At 47.1% G+C, this 23,303-nt stretch overlaps 1 protein-coding gene across 4 annotated transcripts in view; it reads left to right on the forward strand.

Moving 5' to 3' along the window:
• Positions 1–1,434: 1,434 nt before the first annotated feature.
• ANKFN1 (ankyrin repeat and fibronectin type III domain containing 1) overlaps positions 1,435–23,303 on the forward strand; it is a 1,208,371-nt gene continuing 1,186,502 nt past the window's right edge. For 3 of the 4 annotated variants that reach the window (XM_063961279.1, XM_063961282.1, XM_063961278.1), the window contains exon 1: positions 1,435–1,631. Coding sequence is in view for 1 of the 4 variants with exons in the window: in XM_063961278.1 (XP_063817348.1) it covers positions 1,626–1,631 (6 nt within the window). In the remaining 3 variants the exon portion in view is untranslated. Of the gene's footprint in view, positions 1,632–2,569; positions 2,657–23,303 lie in introns of all 4 variants that reach the window. The other variant, XM_063961280.1, reaches the window with a different exon arrangement.

A 23,303-nucleotide genomic window follows, 5' to 3' on the forward strand; every position in this document is an offset into this window, starting at 1 on the left:
CAACTCCTAACTGCCATGTTACAGGCTGGATTTGCAAAATGACAGTTAAGAGCTGATTGGTTGGTACTTTATCTCTCTTCACTTTATCACCCTCCAAGGCATAGTGCATCACATCTGCAAAATGTCAACATTCAATGAATGTCAACATTGGAAATGTGACATTGCCATAATGTTGATATTTCCAATAGCTTTAGGGTTTGGGTACCTGTGCCGCTATACATAGTTACATACTGTAGTTGTTGAGGTTGAAAAAAGTTAAATGTCCATCGAGTTCAACCTATATTATAATTTTTTATGTTAATTAAGTGCTGTATCCCTGGATATTTTTTTCTGCTAGGAACTTATCTAATCCATTTTTAAACTTATTGATTGAGTCCACCATTACTACCTTCTCAGGCAGGGAATCCAAATCCTTACTACTCTTACTGTGAAGAACCCTTTTCTCTGTTGAGTATGGATTTTTTTTCTTTTAACCTCAGGGGGTGTCCTCATGTCCTATGTAGTGTTTTTTTGGTAAACACATCATTTGATAAATCCTTGTATTGTCCCTTAATGTATTTATAAATATTCATAATGTCCTCTCTCATTCGCCTCTTTTCCAGTGTGGACATATTTAACCTTTTAAGTCTTTCCTCATAATCCAGTGCCTCTGACCCCTTAACCAGTTTAGTGGCTCGCTTTTGAACCCTTTCGAGTTCCATGATATCTTTTTTATAGTATGGTGTCCAAAACTGTACACAATATTCCAGGTGTGGCCGCACCAATGATTTATACAGTGGCAGGATTACACTTTCATCCCTTGTCTCCATTCCCCGCTTTATGCATGCCAACACCTTATTAGTTTTTGTTGCTGCATTTTGACATTGCGTACTGCTACCAAGTTTATTATCGATGAGCACTCCCAAATCTTTTTCAACTACCGTTATCCCTACATTTTCCCCATTTAGTTTATAGGCTGCTTGATTGTTCTTAGTCCCAGAGTACATAACTTTACATTTGTCTATATTGAACTGCATTCTCCATTTATCCGCCCAGACTTCAAGTCTAGATGACCTATCTCTGACCTAGATTACTATTGCTCTATTTTGTGTGCGTGTGGTGTCTCCATGTGTCATCTTAGTCTGTCCTCATCTGTGCCACATACCAACGACTGCGCTTTGCACTGGGAACTGTTCACATACCGGACGGAGGTACTACAACCCCACTGCTGGAATAGAACATCACTGTAGGGGATATAGTCATATAAATGTGGTCTATTTATGCAGTTATTCGTGTAATGAAAAGTATATACAGGTATGTACCCAATGTATATGAAATATATTGCTTATTTATTTTAAGTGTGTATGCCTTGAACTGACCATGGAAAGAGACTGTCTCATGCTGGTCACAGCGGGTCTGTAGTGTGAGCTCAGCTGCAGACAGGAAGCAGTTAAATGGCAGTTGGCAGCAGTAAACAGACAGGACAGGAGTCTGGGTGCACTAGAGCTTCAGAGATGGGTCTAATTCTAAAAATTGCCAGAGTATGACTGCGCTGTCAGGGGGATGTCCGGTGGCAAGTAGCAGGCAGCTGACATCCGGAGAAGAGAGAGAAAGCTGGAAGCTGGATAGTGATCGACGGTCCTCCAATGCAGGTCAGCTGTCTATAGAAAGGGTGGTCTTCAGCTGCAAATCTGCACCAGGGACAGAGTTGAGCTCCCAGATGGTGCTCCGGGAGATTGTCAGTGAGGGAGCTTACCTGCATTAATGAAGAAAGGTATTTCAGCATTGCAAGCAGCTACAGGAGCAGACAGTGCAGCAGTTAAATTTAAGCTGGGAACACACAGGAGCGACTGAAATTTGCTCTGACATCGGAACAAATGCCCATCAGCGGAGATTGCCTGTACACACTGAGCGATGTAGGCGATATGCTGTTGCGATACGGCATATCGTGCCAACATCGTTCCAGTGTGCACCCAGCAGAATTCTGCAAAACCTAAACCTGTCACTCACATTACACCTTTAACTAAAACAAGTATCCAGAGACATCAGGACAGTTCAGGTGACCAGGAGAGCTACCAGTTTAATGTATATGAGGGAGAGACTATTGTCCAACATTACTGTATTGAAAGTCACCTTAGGGTGAATCCTGCCCAGATATAGGTAGATGAACTGAAAAACTAAAAAAGACCTAAATGTATTGCCCTCAATCGGCTTTGTAGTAATAGACATTTTGGAGGCAACCAATTCAATTATTGCTCAGTTTAGATGCCTGTTAGCCCTGGTGGAAACATTTCTTCTTGCAGCTTCCTAAGGTGTAAGAAGAAATGTGTGCAAAGTCTGCTGTTTGGGTGCCCAAACAGTAGTTCAGGTACCCTAACCACTTTTTTAGACAGGTTTAGCCACTTTTCTTAGATAAACCCGATGCTTTTAGGCACATCAATACTAATGGGCACCCAAACGGAGAAACAACTGAATTATTGGGTGCCTATTTGTATAGATGGCCAGCAGGGGGCGCACAAAGCAACTGAATCACCCCCTTATTGTTACAAAGTGATAGAGGTAAACTCTACTCAAAATGTTCCCCTTGCAGAAATACACTGAAAAGGAACCAGAGTTCATAGTAAAAATCCCTGGAGAAGGAGATCAATTCAGCAGCAAAGTCAACTCGATGTTAAGAGTAAGATATATAGAAAAAAAAGCCCTCAGTAGCTTGAAGCTAAATTGTAACTTTTCTCTAACAAATGGCAATTAGCAACAGTTGTGTCTATTAACCTAGAGATTCCCACTGAACAATTTAATATTATTTTGATGTGCCATAGAATTACACCCAGAGGCGGATTTAGAGCTCATGGGGTCCTAAGCAAGATACCGATTTGCTCCCTCAAACAATCCATAGCACTATATTTTCGTTCTGGATATATGCTCCTTACATTATTTGTTGTTTTTCCTCCTTATATTCTAATACAGTATATTACTTTCCCCCTGCACTGATTGCACAACATCCACTCACTGACTGCATTTTATATCAGCATTTTATAATTAGCCATTATTACTCTCTTCAGTCAGTGTGATTGTATTGATTATATATCAGTGCTCCACTGATTGTAGCAGGCAGGCCCCCATTGCCCATACACAGTAGTACTTAAAATAGAGAATAATAGCATATTGATATATCATCAGTCTGATTGCAGCAGGCGAATGTTATACACTGTTCTTAAAATAACACTGCACCCCCCCCCCCCCCCCACCTGATTGGAATTTGAAGTAGGCAGATGTTATACAAAATTAAGAAAAATACTGTAATAAAGTACACTGGAAGACCTAATGTTTTTCTCTGTGCACGTATTGGCTCGCGTGCGTTCGTGCGTGTGTGTGTGTGAAGTCATATACACGTGTCATGATGGGTCACATGCACAATGCTGCAGGACTGGAGACACAGGTGTGTGCTGGATCTGGCACCCAACAGCTGTCTGGAGTATTCAGCCAGCACAGCGCTCTGACATTTTCCTCAGAGGTCGCGGTCCACAAGAAATGCTCTCCATACAGCCTTATTGGCGGGCCACCCTGGGACCCGCAGGGCCCTAAGCAGCCGCCTTGGTTGCCTTGTGGTAATTCCTCCTCTGATTCCACATAGTGCAATTGAAGCTTAGATCCGGTACTACTTTAGTTTTAACCAGATATTGCACCACACTTGATACAGGAAAAAGCAAAGCAACATTGTGCACCACTGAACTCATTGTCTACGGTAAAATAAAAGACATTTAAATTATACTAAATTCCCTAAAACTGCAGTATAAGAATAGCTTATTGGTAAGGGTAAATTGTTGTATAGGTTACTAACTGTTTTACCCGTTCTTTGCATGGGAGTTTCTGATTTTCACGACTGTAAATATAAATGAGTGTTAAACATTTGGTTAATCTATAGAGCTATAAATTTGAGATGTCTTAACGTAAGTAAATATTAATCCATGGTTCTTGGCGTTACCCGAGGAGCACCCGTAGCAGATACGGTTAAAAGTGACAGGACTATTTTTGGAGTTTATTCACTTCTACACACTGGCAGTGCAATCCAAATTTTGATCCAATTGTCCATTTGGGCATTATCGTTCACACAACGCAAGCCACGTATCGGTAATGATGTCATTATGTCAACCCCCTTTTCATCCCCTAAAGGGAGGTTTATTAAAATCATAATTACTGTACGCCGTTTTCCTATTTCCCACCTGCTGAATACCTATATTACATTTCAGCTTCCTAACATATTGGGAAGTGAGAGAATTAGTGATGAGTCAGTCAGTGAGTGAGTAAGTAAGTAAGTGAGGGCTACATATATATATATATATATATATATAGTTATATTGTATAATGTGAAAAAGTGTAGCCATTAACTACTGCTACACTGCTACTACTATAACTTGAGTGGTTTGACGACATTGAACTTTAAAATTGTACTGTTATTAAATAGTATGTTGAATGAACTCTTCTATTTCTTTGTGGAAAATGATGTCAGTGTCTATTGATATGTTCTGTAAGTAAGCAATTCTATGCACTACCTGTGGTTGAACTTACCTCTCTGAAAGGGGTGGGCAATTCAGAAAGTAGCGGAAAGGGACCCTCCACATATCCAACATAACTTCAGCATAGCGGACCTGTAAAGTTATTAGGAGCATAGTGGGCTTTTGGGGAAACCACATCACCACTAATTACCGTTAATGGCCACTGCCACCACTGTATGTACTGTATACTGTATACAGTTCTGTGTTACTCCATCTACGCACATCATCTGCATTATTCCTGAAGTTCCTGGCTCCTGGTCTTTTACTACTGTGTGAGAATGCCTGCATTAACCCTGAATCATTCTGCATCCTGTCATCTGCCAGTTATTAAACCAGTAAGCTTGGCAGGTCCTTATTAAGGGTTCCAGCTCCTCTAGGCTAAAACAAAAGTGTCCGCATCCCCCACTCCCGACCTTCCCCACCACCAATTTTTTCGCTCACATTCAGCAAAAAATATATAACAGGCTTGGGTCTCAGCTCCATTCATATTGCCATTTACCGCCCTAGCAGTGCAACGGCGGCAGTAGCATCAATTACAGCCTCGACAGCGGAGCTGGCCACGGCTCTCACAGGATCTCCTCTTCCCGATATCCCTGCCTCAGTGACGCCGGCAATCCCAGCAGGCACAGCTGCTCGCAGTTTCCGTGGGAGATCTCACAAGACCTTGCTCTGCTCCAACTCCAGCAACACCAGGAAGTGCTCCCAACCCAGAGCAATCTATTGTGCCGGCGCTGCACCCCCCCAGGACACAGCGTTCTAGGCTGCAGCCATATCAGCCTATTGGTTAATCAGGCCCTGAGGCCTGGTTAAGATATCTGCAGAGTGACCTACATCGCATACACTGATTTCTATATACACCATAAAACCTGCCAATAATTGTTACAATGGCGCCATTATTAACAATTTAACAGGTTTGATGTCACATGCTGACCTACTGAATGTCGGCAAAATACACCACACTCAGCCATGCAAATTGCAGACTTTTCCCAGTTGGAAAAACGGCATATATGCAAAATTATTATCTAATAGGTTAGTATCAGTTAGAAGCTGTAAAAATCACATTTTTCTATAAAACTATAGAATGAAAACTAATTCAGATTTGCCTTATACCCAGTTAAAATTATTCTACAATAATTTTATTTTTATTACAAAATCAGAAACCGGAGGAAGTTAATTGTGAAAATGTGTTTTCCTTGTAAACTGTAGAATAAATTCACATGTAAATAAAAGCAATGTATTAAATTAATTAAAATGTACAAGAATTAGCCAGGAGACTCATAGATACCGGTAGTTTAATAAGCATTCTTGAATTTTCTTGAGATGTGAAAACTTGTTAATTACATTTTAATTCATAATATTCTTCATGTTTTAATTTATTAGGTCGAAGGGAAAATAAATGCTATATTTATTTTTATGTTTGTACCACAAAATGCATGCCTTAAGGCTGAGGTCTGCTTTGCCCATGTTCAATAAGGAATTAACTAAGGGCCTGATTCTGGGCCTAATTCATAGTTGATCGCAGCAGCAAAATTGTTAGCAGTTGGGCAAAACCATGGTGGTCATTCCGAGTTGTTCGCTCGCTGCCGATTTTCGCAGTGCAAAAAAAGTGAAAAACCGGCAAAAATGCGCATGCGCTAAGTACTTTCACACAAAACTTTGTAGATTTACACAAGGTTGAGTGACGTTTTTTCATCGCTCGAGTGATCGTAGTGTGATTGACAGGAAGTGGGTGTTTCTGGGCGAAAACTGTCCGTTTTCAGGGAATGTGCAAAAAAAACGCAAGCGTGCCAGGTAAAAATGCAGGAGTGGCTGGAGAAACTGGGGATTGGCTGGCCGAACGCAGGGCGTGTTTGTGACGTCAAACCAGGAACTAAACGGACCGAGGTGATCGCAATCTAGGAGTAGGTCTGGAGCTACTCAGAAACTGCAAGGAATTATTTAGTAGCAGTTCTGCTAATCTTTTGGTTGCACTTCTGCTAAACTAAGATACACTCCCAGAGGGCGACGGCCTAGCGTTTGCAATGCTGCTAAAAGCAGCTAGCGAGCGAACAACTCGGAATGAGGGCCCATGTGCACTGCAGGGGTGGGGTGGGGGGCAGATATAACGTGTAGAGAGAGTTAAATTTGGGTGGGGTTTGTTCAAACAAATCTAAATTGCATTCAATAGTGAGTGAGGTGCAAACGTATTTGCAGCTGACTGGCGTTTGCAAAGATTTTCGCACAGTGTATGCAAACTTGCACGGGTGGGTATTGACTCTGTCTGAGCGGTGGCTATCTGATCGCATACAGTACCTCTGCAAATTCTCAGAGGAGCGATCAGGTCTGACTTACCCCCTAAGTACAGTGCATCTAAACCCTCAAACTGTAAACCTTTATTTTAAGCTCATATACAAGATATCTAAGTGATAAACAAATCATTTGTACCAGCTGCCATCAGTTTTACAGTCGCTGCTTTTGCTGACAGGTACCTGTAGTGAGCATCATCTCATCACACAGCACAAGTTTGCTCTGCACTGTTATTTTTTAAATTGCCTCTTTATCCACCTTATTTACGCCTCAAATCACCCGGAAAAAGCAGTTTAAGTATGCCTGCAATTTATTATAGACTGAACGCAGGAGATCTAAAAAATACAGTATGTCCTGTTTTCCACTAAAAAGTGTAGGACTCCGAATTCCACATCATTGTCATTGGGACCTATAGTCTGGCGTAATTTACCGAATACCAACTAGCTTCGCCTTTTGGAGCTTGGCCCCGTTAGCTAACACCATCTTCAGTTGGAGCAGTGGTTTCAAAACTTTTTTGAATCACGGCACCCTAGAGTATCAGATTTTTTTGCACGGCACCCCTAAGCCAATAGTTTCTTATTGAAAAATGTAGAGAGAAATATTAAATTATGTAAATTGTTTTTATAGGTCATCCTTAGGGTAACTTATGTGGTGAGGGACAAGATTTGCGTCTGATTGTCAATATATTTTATGATTGGCAGCCGTTAACACTGGTTTTGCTTTTTACATTGACCATGCAGAATTTGAATTGGTTCTGGACCACCAAGCCGAGGCACCCCTGCAAGTGTCCCGAGGCACCCCAAGGAGCCACGGCACACAGTTTGGGAACCACTTAGTTGAAGGCATTATTGGCGGATAGGGATCTTGTCATCCCTTCCTTATAGCCTAAATGCTGCCCCCTAGTGGTTTTCTAAAAATGATGCTTTGCCTGCATAGCCTTATGGCCCCACATGTGCAGTGTCAGAATGCGCAGCAAAGTCAGGCTTGGACTGGCCCACAGGGGTACAGGGGAAACTACCGGTGGGCCCTACTGCCCCAGACTGCGCACTTGAATCATACATTATACATATGTTACCTTACACAGGACTATGGTGTATTTTCTACAGTGCACTGCTGTTATTAATCTGTTATTAATCTGGTGTATTATCATGCATGCAGCAGCTGAATTTACTGTATATATTTATGAAGGGGCCCAGACGTTGCACTCTCTAATGGTTGGTCAAACCAATAAGGTAGCAGACCACACCCCCTCTGCAGACTGTCCACACCCCTAACATGGGCCCCTACCACTGCATTCCCCCGGTGGGCCCTACATGCCTCAGTCCGACACTGAGCAAAGTGATAGCAGTAAGTATCACCGTACTGCCAACCTCTACTGGGGCAGGCTTCTATTGATGCTACTGTACTGGCATAAATAAACATTAGAATCAAAAGTCATTCCTAAGCAGGGATATGTGGCAGGGCCATAACAAGTGCCCCATGTTCCTGCAACTGGCTAGCAGGATGCCTGGAATGGCACCCTGCAGCCAGTATCCCTGCTACAATGCCACCCAAAGCATCCTTTCAGACATGCACATTACAGCTTGTACAGCCCCTCCTGGGAAGTGGTGTTCTTCTCGATGGCTGGTGGCCATGTGACTTTGGCATGACATCATGCACTCAGAGGCGTGCGCAGGGGGGGTGCCTGGTGCGCACAGGCACCCCCTAATGTCTGGCACCCCGATCTCACATGCCTGATGCATCGATTGCCGGGCAGGCTGATTACTGTCCCCTCTGCGCTGCACCCTATCAGGACTTCATTACTGACCGGACGCCTGGGTTACTCAAGGGTGCCACTGACACCAGCTTTCAAATTTACGGCTCCACTTCCATGTACAAAAACAGCGTGATGTGACGTGATGATGTCATGCTGCTCGCACGCCCACCCGTCACACGGAAAGAGAGGGGGAGCCAGACCAGGCTGAGGAGGAGCAGTGTAATTGCAGTGAGTGCCATCAGGGGTGTTTGTTTGGTGCACACCACAACATCTGACAATGTATCTGCATTATTAGGATTGGTACAAGGGTGGATATTTATATTATGTTGACCGTCAATAGATGGTGCTAGACATACCCAAAAGGCGATGCTATGCACACCATTCCGACGGTGCACCCCCTAATAAAATGTGCTGCGCACGCCTATGCATGCACTCAGGAGGTGTGGCTTGCACAGGGCCCCATAAAGCCCTGTAAGGCACTGACATGTGTAAATAAGGAATGGTACTTTATTGGTCCCTACTACGACTATTGATAAAGGTTAGAAACAGGTTTGTGGAATTTCTCATAGTCAGGGATTTCTTAGTTGATTAGTGGCTTAGTCTGTGCACTGATGGGTGATATGTAGTGGGGATTGGTAGCAGAGGTATCAGTGATCCATAAGGCACCTTCATTCTCAAAGTGATCAGCTAACTTGTACTCACTCCATCAACTGTTTACTTGAACGCCTCATTTGTGCTTACTTTATTAATTATGTTGACCTAATGGGCAATTCCAGGACAGGACCACTGACTGCAGAAATGGGTTTTCTGACACCAGGTTACATTAATATTTTTGTTTGAATGTGTCCTCAATTATCTTTCACAACAAATATTATCTTTCTATGGTTTTTCAGTAAAGAATATTTAGATTCAAAGTAACAAAAGGACACGCAATGAAGTGCCATGTAACATGGATGTAGTGCTTCCTTAGCAGACTTTGTATATTCCCTCTTTCTCTTGCTTTAAATGTTGATCAATATTTTTTAAAGAGATTACTTGTGATTGTTTGATATTGCCTGAGGAAATTCACAGGATTTAATTTGAGACATTTGCTTGATAAACAATAACGTACTTTACACATGTTACTATATGGGTGTTGCAAGGTTACTAATGATATTTAATACTTCCTGGCAACTAGCCTGAAGTCAGTGATTTTCACCATTGGGCGTCCTCACATTTTTTTTACCTTTGTTGATAAGTATAGATTCCAGGTGTTATGGAACATGATCTCACAGTGTGTTGTTCAGCTAAGCAGCACCAGGAGCACTGTCAAAAGCAATGGCTTGAACGGTGCCAGGAGCAGTGTCGAGAGCAGTGGAAGTTGATGTTTGGAAGAAGAGTTACTTGTGATTGCGTAATAAAGACAGTATGGATGCCTGAATCACCAGAAAGATGATGGAAAGATGTATAGAAAAGATTGTACCTTGCCAGTGTCTGACAGGCCTGACCAGTAAGAAGAGAATTGTATGGCAATGCTCTGAATCAGGGCCAGACTGGAACTAAATATAGACCAGTGGCGTGCGGTGAGGTCAGAGGCTGGTAAGGCACTACAGCCATAATGTCCGCCGAATCCTGCCGATGACCCCTACCGCCGCCGAGCCAATGCCTGCTACTGCCTCTGAGCCGATGCCTGCTGCCACCGCCAATGGCTTACAAACTCGCCCACCATCAACTGACCCAGCCATCCGCCACTAATTTGCATCTCAATCCGATGCCGCCAATGCCTGCTGCCTACCTGCTCATCATACTTGTGATATATTGTACATTTTTATAGAAAAAAAATTAAAATTAGTGTTTGGGAAGGGAGTGGGAGGAGGACATGAATGCAATTTTGTTGTCCAGGGCTTCCATTAACTTAATGGAGAAGGTTCTGAATGGGTTAAAAAATGTAAAAAAAAAAGCGTGAGGTCCCCCTTCCTAAGTATAACCAGCCTCGGGCTCGTTGAGCCGGTCCTGGTTGTTTAAATACTGGGAAAAAATTGGACAGGTGTTCCCCGTATTTAGACAACCAGCACCGGGCTCTTAGAACGGTCCTAGTTCCAAAAATGCGGGGGACAAAAGATGTAGGGGTCCCCCGTATTTTTAAAACCAGCACCGGGCTCCACTAGCCAGGGACATAATGCCACAGCCGGGGGACACATTTATGTAGGTCCCTGCAGCCGTGGCATTACCCCCCCAACTAGTCACCACTGGCCGGGGTTCCCTGGAGGAGTGGGGACCCCTTAAATCAAGAGGTCCCCCCCACCAGGCACCCAAGGGCCAGGGGTGAAGCCCGAGGCTGTCCCCAGCACCCCTAGGCGGTGGGTGCCGGGCTGAAAGCCATGTGTGTATAAAAAAGAATATTGTTTTTTGTTGTGGAACTACAAGGCCCAGCAAGCCTCCCCCGCTTGCTGGTGCTTGGAGAACCTCAAGTACCAGCATGCGGGGAAATAACGGGCCCACTGGTACCTGTAGTTCTACAACAACAAAAAAATACCCAAATAAAAACACAACACACACACCGTGAAAGTAAAAATTTATTAAAACACACTTACACACTCACACATACTTACCTACATCCCACGCCGGTCACATCCACTTGTCCATGTAGAATCCAATAGGTGGTTCCTGTAAAAATGAGAGAGAGATTACTTACCTACATCCCACGCCGGTCACGTCCACTTGTCCAGTAGAATCCAATAGGGCCGGTACCTGTAAAAATGAAAATTATACTTACAAACAAAGTGTCAGGAATCGACTTACCAGGCTGACATCCGTCCGCCGCTGCGGACTCCGTCCTGGCTCCCTGCGGTCACCTGTCGCCTATGCCCCTGCCATGGGACATCATCAGGGTTCTGGGTGCACTCCTGGGACAGCGGGCGTGTAGCGCGCCGCGTCCTCGCTGGGCCGCGGCGTGGGCGCCGCCATGACAGTCTGCAAACAGCCAGTATACTGCGGCCAATCCGGTGCTTGGCCGCACCCACTTTTCCTTCACTCATCCAATCCCTGCGCACCATGGGGTACATAAGAGGCTACAGGTTCACTCCACAGGCATCCTGGACTTTGTGTCTTTCCAGCGACCTACATGAAAGGATCGGTTCCTGTTTCTCCTGAGTTCCTGGTTCTCTGCTAAAGAACTTGTACTCCTGGTTACTCTGCATTCTTCCGTGGAACTTCAAGGCTCAGCAATACCTGCAACCTGCATAAGGCTTCACACTCATCACCACCTTGTGTGCTTCAGCCTGCAGTTGAAGACTGACTCCAGGTGTGTTCATTCCTCCACCTGTGACACAGCTTGCTGCTGCCAGTGCCTCATCACCTGCACTGTGAGTCGGACTCCTGCTTATGCTCAGGTTAGCCATTTCCATCTACTGCCTAAGTTTCCTGTTTTAAAACCCTGCACTGGTTTCCAAGCCAGAACCATTCCATTAACATTTGTTCTGCTGATTTATATTTCCGGATATTATTTCTCAATTCATCTGACATTCATTGCCATAGACTTTTCAGTTACCATACTGAGCGATTGACTTTTCATCTGTTATTATTGTTTCTGCTTCAATACTGTTATATCATCTGCTTAATAAAAATACCATTGCGCTCATGCGCAGGAACGTTATCCAACCTCCTCGTTTCCTTCCTTCTACCTCCACTGACCCACTAGCGCCCCCTCCGGGGACACAGACCAAACACAATCTGACAGTAAGTCCAGGATCGATGGACTCGGATGGTGGACGGAGTGTGGGGTCAGAGGCCTTGCAAGATCTGGTCTCCCGTCTGGATGGTCAAGAGGTTGCGCAGCAGCAGATGCTTCACTTCCTACAAGGGATGTCCTCCCGATTGGATACACTGCAGCAATCCCTGCCTAGTGTGCTCTCACCTACTGTTCCTGTTACTCCAGCACCTGCCAGTGCTGTAAGTTCTTCTATGTCGGCTGCATCAGCTCCAGTGTCACGTCTACACCTGCCCGTGCCGAGCAAATATGACGGCAGTCCTAAATTATGTCGCGGGTTCCTCAATCAGTGTGAAATACAGTTTGAGTTATTGCCACATAACTTTCCCACGCCAAGGTCCAAGGTTGCCTACATCATTTCCTTGCTCTCTGGATCTGCTCTGAGTTGGGTGTCTCCTCTGTGGGAACGTGCTGACCCTCTGATCAACAACTACTCAGACTTCGTGTCAACCTTTAGACGGATCTTTGACGAGCCTGGTCGTGCAACATCAGCTTCGGCAGACCTGATCCAACTTCGTCAAGGTAACCGAAGCATGGGACAATATGTCATCCAGTTCCAGACGTTGGCTGCAGAAATCCAGTGGAACAACCAAGCTCTAGTAGCAGCCTTCTGGCACGGACTCTCGGATCGGATCAAGGACGAACTGGCAACCCGTGACATTCCTGTTCAACTGTCTGATTTGATCTCCCTGTGCATTAAGCTGGACTCTCGCATCCGCGAACGCAATAATGAACGCGCTCGGAGTGAGCCTCGCAGATTAAGGTTCATACCTTCTGTACAGTTCCAGTCTCCCTCTTCTGACGAGCCTATGCAGATAAATAGGTCCCGCCTAACTCCTGAAGAGCGGGCAAGAAGAATACGAGAGAGGCTCTGCCTATACTGTGCTGCTGCGGGCCATCAAATTAACTCCTGCACGATGCGTTCGGGAAACGCCAGATCCTGACTTGTAAGGGAGGAGTCAAGTTAGGATCTCTCAGTCAAGCTCCTTCTCAACAAGATCTCATTCTTCCAGTGACGCTAGAAACTTCCGTTGGGCTCCAGTCTGCGTCAGCATTAGTGGACTGCGGTGCTGCAGGAAATTTTATCACCCAAGCTGCGGTAAATAGATTTTGCCTGTCTACCTGTGAACTTTCTTGTCCTGTATACATTACTGCTGTGGATGGTAGTAGAATCTCTAAGGGGAACATTTCACATCAAACTACCCCAGTGGTTCTGGGAGTTGGATTTCTCCATTCAGAGCTGATCAAGTTTCTGGTCATCCCTCAAGCCACCCAGGAGATTGTCTTGGGCATGCCTTGGCTCCAGCTACATAACCCACAGTTCAACTGGACAACGTTGCAGCTTATCTCATGGGGTTCACACTGTCATCAATCCTGCTTAGCCCAAGTGTGTCCCATTAAGTCTACCGAAGTAAAGTCACAGCTAAGCCTCCCAGCAGCTTATCAAGACTTCGCAGACGTCTTCTGTGAAAAGGCTGCTGATATTCTGCCGCCCCATAGGGAATGGGATTGTCCCATCGATCTCCTTCCTGGCAAGAAGCCACCTAGGGGGCGCACCTACCCTTTGTCTGTTCCTGAAACAGAGGCGATGAGTAATTACATCAGAGAGAATCTTCAGAAAGGATTCATCCGTCCGTCATCATCACCCGCTGGTGCAGGTTTCTTCTTTGTCAAAAAGAAGGATGGAGGACTGCGTCCATGCATTGACTATCGGGGTCTCAATGACATTACCATCAAGAATAGTTATCCTTTACCACTCATTACCGAACTTTTTGATAGAGTTAAGGGGGCCCGCATCTTCACCAAGTTAGATCTCCGCGGTGCCTATAATCTCATCAGAATCCGGAGTGGTGACGAGTGGAAGACAGCTTTCAACACTCGAGATGGCCATTATGAATACCTGGTAATGCCATTTGGGTTGAGTAATGCTCCAGCGGTATTCCAACACTTTGTGAACGAAATTTTTCGTGATGTCCTGTATAAGTACCTCGTTGTTTACTTAGATGATATTCTTATCTTTTCTCAAGACCTTCCATCTCATCGCCTACAAGTCTGTGAAGTTCTCCGACGTCTTCGTGAGAACCGTCTCTACGGGAAATTATCTAAATGCACCTTTGAAGTTCCCTCTATACCCTTCCTGGGTTATATAATTTCCGGATCGGATCTTCAGATGGACCCGACAAAATTGGAAGCCATTGCCAATTGGTCCATTCCGAATTCCCTCAAGTCTATCCAGCGGTTTCTGGGTTTCGCCAACTACTATAGAAAATTTATTCGAGGATTCTCCACTCTCATCGCTCCTATTACCAACCTGACTCGGAAAGGGGCAGATCATTCCAACTGGTCAGAAGAAGCCTTGGCAGCCTTCCGGAAGATCAAGCTAGCCTTTATGTCTGCTCCAGTGCTGTCGCAGCCAGATGTCAACAGACCGTTCGAGTTGGAGGTAGATGCCTCTACAGTTGGGGTTGGAGCTGTTCTCTCCCAGAAGGGATCTGATGGGAAAGTCCACCCTTGTGGATTCTATTCTCGCAAGTTTCTTCCTGCAGAAGCTAACTACTCCGTGGGAGATCAAGAGTTACTGGCAATCAAGCTGGCTCTCGAGGAATGGAGATATCTCCTAGAAGGGGCCAAACATCCGTTTAACATCTTCACGGATCATAAAAACCTGCTATACTTAAAAGCAGCTCAGTGCCTTAACCCTCGCCAGTCCAGGTGGGCTATGTTTTTCTCACGTTTTAATTTTAAGCTTCATTTCCGCCCAGGTTCACAGAATGTGAAAGCCGACGCATTATCCCGGTCCATGGAATCTGAAGAGGGAACATCTGACTCTGTGCCACATACCATCCTGAGTCCCGTGGTTTTCGCTGCCTCTCAAGTCTCCCCAGCTCCTCCTCCTGGTAAGACTTTTGTTTCCCCAGAGCTCCGTCCCAAGTTACTATCTTGGGCCCATCAATCCAAGTTCACTGGTCATCCTGGTGTCCTGAAGACATTCAAGTTCCTTTCTGCGTCATATTGGTGGCCAAAGATGAAAATGGACATCCAGGATTTCGTGGCATCCTGTCCTAAATGTGTGCAGCACAAGACTCCTCGTCAGTCTCCAGCAGGTCAGTTACAACCCTTGTCTGTCCCTAGTCGTCCTTGGTCTCACCTGTCCATGGATTTTATCACTGACCTTCCTCCTTCTCAGGGACATAATACCATTTGGGTTGTAGTGGACAGATTCACCAAGATGGCTCATTTCGTTCCTCTCCAGGGTCTCCCTTCTGCCCCGAAACTTGCCCAGATCTTCCTACAGGAGATCTTCCGCTTACACGGTTTACCCTCTGAAATAATATCTGATCGGGGGGTACAGTTTGTAGCGAGGTTTTGGAGGGCCCTCTGTTCTGCCATGCAGGTTAAATTGAAATTCTCGTCATCTTACCATCCTCAGACGAATGGGCAGACAGAGAGAGTCAATCAAGAACTTGAGACTTTTTTAAGGTTATATGTGTCATCCTCCCAGGATGATTGGTTCAATCTGCTCCCATGGGCCGAGTTTGCCCATAACTTTCGATACCATACTGCTACTGAAACGACACCATTCTTTGCAGTATATGGGCAACATCCCCGTGTACCTGAATTCCAAGAACTCCCTCATATGGATGTTCCTGCTGCCACTACTGCTCTGACTCAGTTTTCATCCATTTGGGAAAAAATCCATGTTTCCCTCAAAAAAGCCTCCAGTCGATACAAGATCTTCGCCGACCGCAAGAGACGTGCGGTTCCCCATTTGAAACCTGGGGACAAGGTTTGGTTATCAACCCGCAACCTTCGTCTCAGGGTCCCATCCATGAAGTTTGCACCACGCTTCATTGGTCCTTACCCTATCGAGAGCGTCATCAACCCAGTGGCTTACAAGTTGAAATTACCATCTTCCCTTCGTATACCTAATGCTTTTCACATTTCTCTCCTCAGACCTCTAGTCCTAAACCGCTTTCAGAATACTCTTCCAGTAGGTCCCAAGGTTCGAACTCAGCGGGGCGTGGAATTCGAGATCAACAAGATTCTGGACTCCCGTTGCCGGTATGGACGTCTCCAGTACCTGGTCGATTGGTTCGGTTATGGCCCAGAGGAGAGAAGCTGGGTGAATTCATCTGATGTCCATGCTCCTAGGTTGGTCCGTGTCTTCCACAGCACTCATCCCTCCAAGCCACGTGGGTGTTCGGTGTCCACCCCTAAAGGAGGGGGTACTGTCAGGAATCGACTTACCAGGCTGACATCCGTCCGCCGCTGCGGACTCCGTCCTGGCTCCCTGCGGTCACCTGTCGCCTATGCCCCTGCCATGGGACATCATCAGGGTTCTGGGTGCACTCCTGGGACAGCGGGCGTGTAGCGCGCCGCGTCCTCGCTGGGCCGCGGCGTGGGCGCCGCCATGACAGTCTGCAAACAGCCAGTATACTGCGGCCAATCCGGTGCTTGGCCGCACCCACTTTTCCTTCACTCATCCAATCCCTGCGCACCATGGGGTACATAAGAGGCTACAGGTTCACTCCACAGGCATCCTGGACTTTGTGTCTTTCCAGCGACCTACATGAAAGGATCGGTTCCTGTTTCTCCTGAGTTCCTGGTTCTCTGCTAAAGAACTTGTACTCCTGGTTACTCTGCATTCTTCCGTGGAACTTCAAGGCTCAGCAATACCTGCAACCTGCATAAGGCTTCACACTCATCACCACCTTGTGTGCTTCAGCCTGCAGTTGAAGACTGACTCCAGGTGTGTTCATTCCTCCACCTGTGACACAGCTTGCTGCTGCCAGTGCCTCATCACCTGCACTGTGAGTCGGACTCCTGCTTATGCTCAGGTTAGCCATTTCCATCTACTGCCTAAGTTTCCTGTTTTAAAACCCTGCACTGGTTTCCAAGCCAGAACCATTCCATTAACATTTGTTCTGCTGATTTATATTTCCGGATATTATTTCTCAATTCATCTGACATTCATTGCCATAGACTTTTCAGTTACCATACTGAGCGATTGACTTTTCATCTGTTATTATTGTTTCTGCTTCAATACTGTTATATCATCTGCTTAATAAAAATACCATTGCGCTCATGCGCAGGAACGTTATCCAACCTCCTCGTTTCCTTCCTTCTACCTCCACTGACCCACTAGCGCCCCCTCCGGGGACACAGACCAAACACAATCTGACACAAAGTAATCCACAGGAGGAGAGAGAGAAATTAATGAATATTATACACTCGCTGACGCGGGAGGACATTAGCACAGACAGGGGAGAGTGCTGCTGCTAACTGGGATGATGGAGCAGGCTCCCCCAATAGTTGTGAGCCTAGTAGCTGTACCCCTAGTAGCTTTGCCCCCTGTAGCAGTGCCCCCAGTAGCAGTGCCACGAGTAGTTGTGACCCCTGTAGTTGTGCCCCCAGTCGCTGTGCCCTTTGTAGCTGTGCCCCCTGTAGCTTTGCCCCTTGTGGCTGTGCCCCCAGTAGTTGTGACCCCTGTAGCTGTGCCCGTTGTAGCTGTGCCCCTTGTAGCAGTGCCCTGAGTAGTTGTGCCCCCAGTCGCTGTGACCCCTGTAGCTTTGCCCCCAGTCGCTGTGCCCCCAGTAGTTGTGACCCCAGTCGCTGTGCCCCTTGTAGCTTTTCACCCAATAGCTGTGCCCCCTAGCTGTGCCCCGAGTAGTTGTGCCCCCAGTCGCTGTGCCCCCAGTCGCTGTGCCCCCAGTCGCTTTGCCCCCAGTAGCTGTGACCCCAGTCGCTGTGCACCCTGTAGCTTTGCCCCCAGTAGCTGTGCCCCCAGTAGCTGTGAACCCTGTAATTGTGCCCCCAGTTGCTGTGCCCCTTGTAGTTGTGCCCCCCAGTTGCTGTGCCCCTTGTAGTTGTGCCCCCCAGTTGCTGTGCCCCTTGTAGTTGTGACCCACAGTTGCTGTGCCCCTTGTAGTTGTGCCCCCCAGTTGCTGTGCCCCTTGTAGTTGTGCCCCTTTTGCTGTGCCTCTGTTGCTGTGCCCCTTATAATTGTGCCCCTGTTGCTGTGCCCCTTGTAGTTGTGCCCCTTGTAGTTGTGTCCCTTTTGCTGTGCCCCTTGTAGTTGTGCCCCTTGTAGTTGTGCCCCTTTTGCTGTGCCCCTTATAGTTATGCCCCTGTTGCTGTGCCCCTTGTAGTTGTGCCCCTTTTGCTGTGCCCCTTATAGTTGTGCCCCTTGTAGTTGTGCCCCTTTTGCTGTGCCCCTTATAGTTGTGTCCCTGTGTCTGTGCCCCTTGTAGTTGTGCCCCTTTTGCTGTGCCCCTTATAGTTGTGCCACTTATAGTTGTGCCCCTTTTGCTGTGCCCCTTATAGTTGTGCCCCTTTTACGGTGCCCCTTATAGTTGTGCCCCTTTTGCTGTGCCCCTTATAGTTGTGCCCCTTTTGCTGTGCCCCTTATAGTTGTGCCCCTTATAGTTGTGCCTCTTTTGCTGTGCCCCTTATAGTTGTGCCCCTTTTGCTGTGCCCCTGTTGCTCTGCCCCTTATAGTTGTGCCCCTGTTGCTGTGCCCCTTGTTGTTGTGCCCCCCAGTTGCTGAACCCCTGTGGCTCTGCCCCCAACACACACATAAAAAAAATAAAAAAAACACACACACATACTTACCGCTCCAGCAGCGCTGCTCCATTAGCGCTGTCCTCCGTCTCCGTCCGCCGGCTCGTCTCTGCTGTACTATGGGAGAGACATCATGACTCATGACGTCTCTCCCATAGTAGCGCCGCTCAGCGGCGCTGGCTGCAGCGGGCGCCCACACAGCCCACGGCGCCCGCTGCAGCCGGGAAGGGGGCTCGCTAGTGATTGGACAGCGGATCCAGCACTGGATCCGCTGGGCCAATCACATCTGGGGCACTGACAGGGGCGTGCATTCATCGGGGCTGAATGCACGCCCCTGTCATTGCGGCACAAGTATAGGTGCCGCTTCCCCATTCATTTTCAATGGGCTTTCACAGCCCATTGCTGCGCCCCGCCCCCTGCCCGCCCCCCGCTGCCCGGAGTTTTAGTGTTAGCAACGGGAGGAACCTCTCCCGCTGCCTCCCACCCTCACAAGCAGCCACAGGGGGGGGGGATTATTAAAATAATGAAATAAGATATTTATAACAGACTGTGTTATAAATATCTTCTTTTTATTATTTTAATCATTATGACAGGGGAGGCACAGCCTCCCCTGCCTGCACGTCCCTGATATAGACCCTTGCATTTAAAGCACACAGGCCCACCACAAGTCAGCATCTGGCTCCTGGTATAGACTCCTCCTCCTTATTATTCCTGACTCCTCCTACTTCTTAGTCTTTGTTCTTACAAATATAATTTCTCTAACGTCCTAGTGGATACTGGGTACTCCGTAAGGACCATGGGGAATAGACGGGCTCCGAAGGAGACATGGGCACTTTTAGAAAGAATTTAGATTCTGGTGTGCTCTGGCTCCTCCCTCTATGTCCCTCCTCCAGACCTCAGTTTGAATCTGTGCCCGGATGAGCTGGGTGCTGTTTAGTGAGCTCTCCTGAGCTTGCTATAAGAAAGTATTTTGTTAGGTTTTTTTATTTTCAGGGAGCTCTGCTGGCAACAGACTCCCTGCATCGTGGGACTGAGGGGAGAGAAGCAGTCCTACTCTCTGCAGATAGGTCCTGCTTTTTAGGCTACTGGACACCATTAGCTCCAGAGGGATCGTACACAGGATCTCACCCTCGTCGTCCGATCCCGGAGCCGCGCCGCCGTCCCCCTCGCAGAGCCGGAAGACAGAAGCCGGGTGAAAGAACCAAGAAGACTTCGAAATCGGCGGTAGAAGACTCCAGTCTTCACTGAGGTAGCGCACAGCACTGCAGATGTGCGCCATTGCTCCCACACTACACCCACATACTCCGGTCACTGTAAGGGTGCAGGGCGCGGGGGGGGGGGGAGGGGGGCACCCTGGGCAGCAATTAGAGACCTCTTTGGCAAAAGTTTGCATATATACAGTTGGGCACTGTATATATGTATGAGCCCCTGCCAAAAATTGTACATGAAAGCGGGACAGAAGCCCGCCGTCGGGGGGGCGGGGCTTCTTCCTCAGCACTCACCAGCGCCATGTTTTTTCTCCACAGCACCGCTTAGAGGAAGCTCCCCAGCCTCTACCCTGCAGTCACACGGTAGAAGAGGGTAAAAAGAGAGCGGGGGCACATAATTAGGCGCAAAAATCAATATGAACAGCAGCTACTGGGTTAACATTAAGTTACTGTGTTATTCCTGGGTTAATAGTGCTGGGGTGTGTGCTGGCATACTCTCTCTCCAAAGGGCCTTATGGGGGAATTGTCTTCAGATGAGCATTCCCTGAGTGTGTGGTGTGTCGGTACGTGTGTGTCGACATATCTGAGGTAAAAGGCTCCCCTAAGGAGGAGATGGAGCAAATATGTGTGTGAGAGGGTGTCTCCGTCGACAACGCCGACACCTGTTTGGATATGTGTAATTAAGTGCTAAGGTGAATTTATTGCACAAAAGATTAGAGAACTGACAGGGAATCTACCCATGTCTGTCCCTATGTCGCAGAGACCTTCAGAGTCTCTCAATGATCACTATCCACAATAATAGACACTGATATCGACACGGAGTCTGATTCCAGTGTCGACTACGATAATGCAAAGTTACAGCCAAAATGGCAGAAAAGTATTCAATATGTGATTATTGTAATAAAAGATGATTTGCATATCACTGATGACTCATCTGTCCCTGACACAAGGGTACACATGTTTAAGGGGAAGAAAGCTGAGGTATGATGATGATGATGATGATGATGAAAAAGAGCGGGAATCTCCAGACAAGAGACTGCAGTTTCCCACAAAGAATTCTCAGGGAGTATCCTTTCCCTACTAGGGCCAGGATATGATGGGAATCTTCCCCTAGGGTGTCACGTTTGCCCAAAAGGTAGCCCTGACGTAACAGCTATCCACAGGGATCCTGCAGATAGCGTGCACATTCTGGTACACTACTCAGACCGGCGATTGTGTCGGCATGGGTTTATAGCGCTGTGGCAGCGTGGACAGGTACCTTATCAGCAGAGATTGAGACCCTAGTATGTATATATATATATATATATATATATGTATATATAGAGATATATATATTAAAGATGCTGTCTTAAGAGATATATATATATATATATATAAAACATGCCCAAAGAGACATGAGTCTACTGGGTCCTAGAGTCAAAGCTATGTCAATTTCTGCTTGACGTGTCCTGTAGAATATGCAATGGACAGATGATGCCGACTTAAGAGGCATATGGAATGCTGAGGATTGTGTGGAGAAGGGTTCTCGGACCTGGTCTCCACAGCTATAGCTGGTAATTCTGTTATTTTGCCTTATATTCCTGCACAGCCTAGGAAAGCACGACATTATCAAATGCAGCCTTTCGAACAAAGAACCAAGAAAGTCCGAGGTGCGTCCTTTCTTGCCAGAGGCAGGGGCAGAGGAAAGAAGCTGCACAACACAGCTAGTTCCCAGGAACAGAAGTTCTCCCCGGCCTCTACAAAATCCACTGCATGTTGCTGGGGCTCCACAGGCGGAGCTAGTCCCGGTGGGGGCACGCCTTCGTAAGTCAGCCACAAGTGGGTTCACTCCCTGTTAGATCCCTGGGCATTAGATATTGTGTCTCAGGGATACAAGCTGGACTTTGAGGAGATGCCCCCTCACCGACGGCCCTGCCGGCTTCCCCCCACGAGAGGGAAACAGTGTTAACTGCAATTCACAAATTGTATCTTCAACAGGTGGTGGTCAAGGTTCCCCTCCTTCAACAAGGAGGGGGTTATTATTCGACCATGTTGTAGTCCCGAAACCGGACGGTTCGGTCAGACCCATGTTGAATTTAAAAACCCTGAACATATACCTGAAAAGGTTCAAGTTCAAGATGGAATCGCTAAGAGCGGTCATTGCAAGCCTGTAAGGGGGAGATTTTATGGTGACTCTGGACATAAAGGATGCATACCTTCATGTCCCCATTTATCCACCTCATCAGGCGTACCTCAGAATTGCGGTACGGGATTGTCATTACCAATTTCAGACGTTGCCGTTTGGTCTCTCCACGGCCCCGAGAAAATTCACCAAGGTAATGGCGGAAATGAGGGTGCTCCTGCGGAAGCAAGGTGTCACTATTATTCCGTACTTGGACGATCTACTCATAAAAGCGAGATCAAGAGAGCAGTTGCTGAACAGCGTATCACTTTCTCTGGAAGTGTAACGGCAACACGGCTGGATTCTATATATTCCAAAGTCGCAGTTGGTTCCTACAGCTCATCTGCCTCTCCTAGGCATGATCCTAGACACAGACCAGAAAAGGGTTTATCTCCCGATAGAGAGAGCTCAGGAGTTCATGACACTGGTCAGAAATCTATTAAAACCAAAACAGGTGTCAGTGCATCACTGCACTCGAGTCCTGGGAAGGATGGTGGCATCATACGAGGCCATTCCCTTCGGCAGGTTCCATGCGAGGACCTTCCAATGGAACTTACTAGACAAGTGGTCCGGATCACATCTTCAGATACATCGGTTAATCACCCTATCCCCCAGGGCCAGGGTGTCTCTCCTGTGGTGGCTGCAGAGTGCTCACCTTCTCGAAGGTCGCAGATTCGGCATTCAGGACTGGGTCCTGGTGACCACGGATGCAAGCCTCCGAGGGTGGGGGGCAGTCACACAGGAAAGAAATTTCCAAGGGCTGTGGTCAAGTCAGGAGACTTGCCTTCACATCAACATCCTGGAACTAAGGGCCATATACAACGCCCTATGTCAAGCGGAGTCCCTGCTTCGCGACCAACCGGTTCTGATTCAGTCAGACAACATCACCGCAGTGGCTCATGTAAACCGCCAAGGCGGCACAAGGAGCAGGGTGGTGATGGTAGAAGCCACCAGAATTCTTCGCTGGGTGGAGAATAACGTAAGCGCACTGTCAGCAGTGTTCATTCCGGGAGTGGACATCTGGGAAGCAGACTTCCTCAGCAGGCAT

The sequence above is a fragment of the Pseudophryne corroboree genome, chromosome 3 (genome assembly GCF_028390025.1).
Source record: "Pseudophryne corroboree isolate aPseCor3 chromosome 3, aPseCor3.hap2, whole genome shotgun sequence".
Taxonomy (NCBI): domain Eukaryota; kingdom Metazoa; phylum Chordata; class Amphibia; order Anura; family Myobatrachidae; genus Pseudophryne; species Pseudophryne corroboree.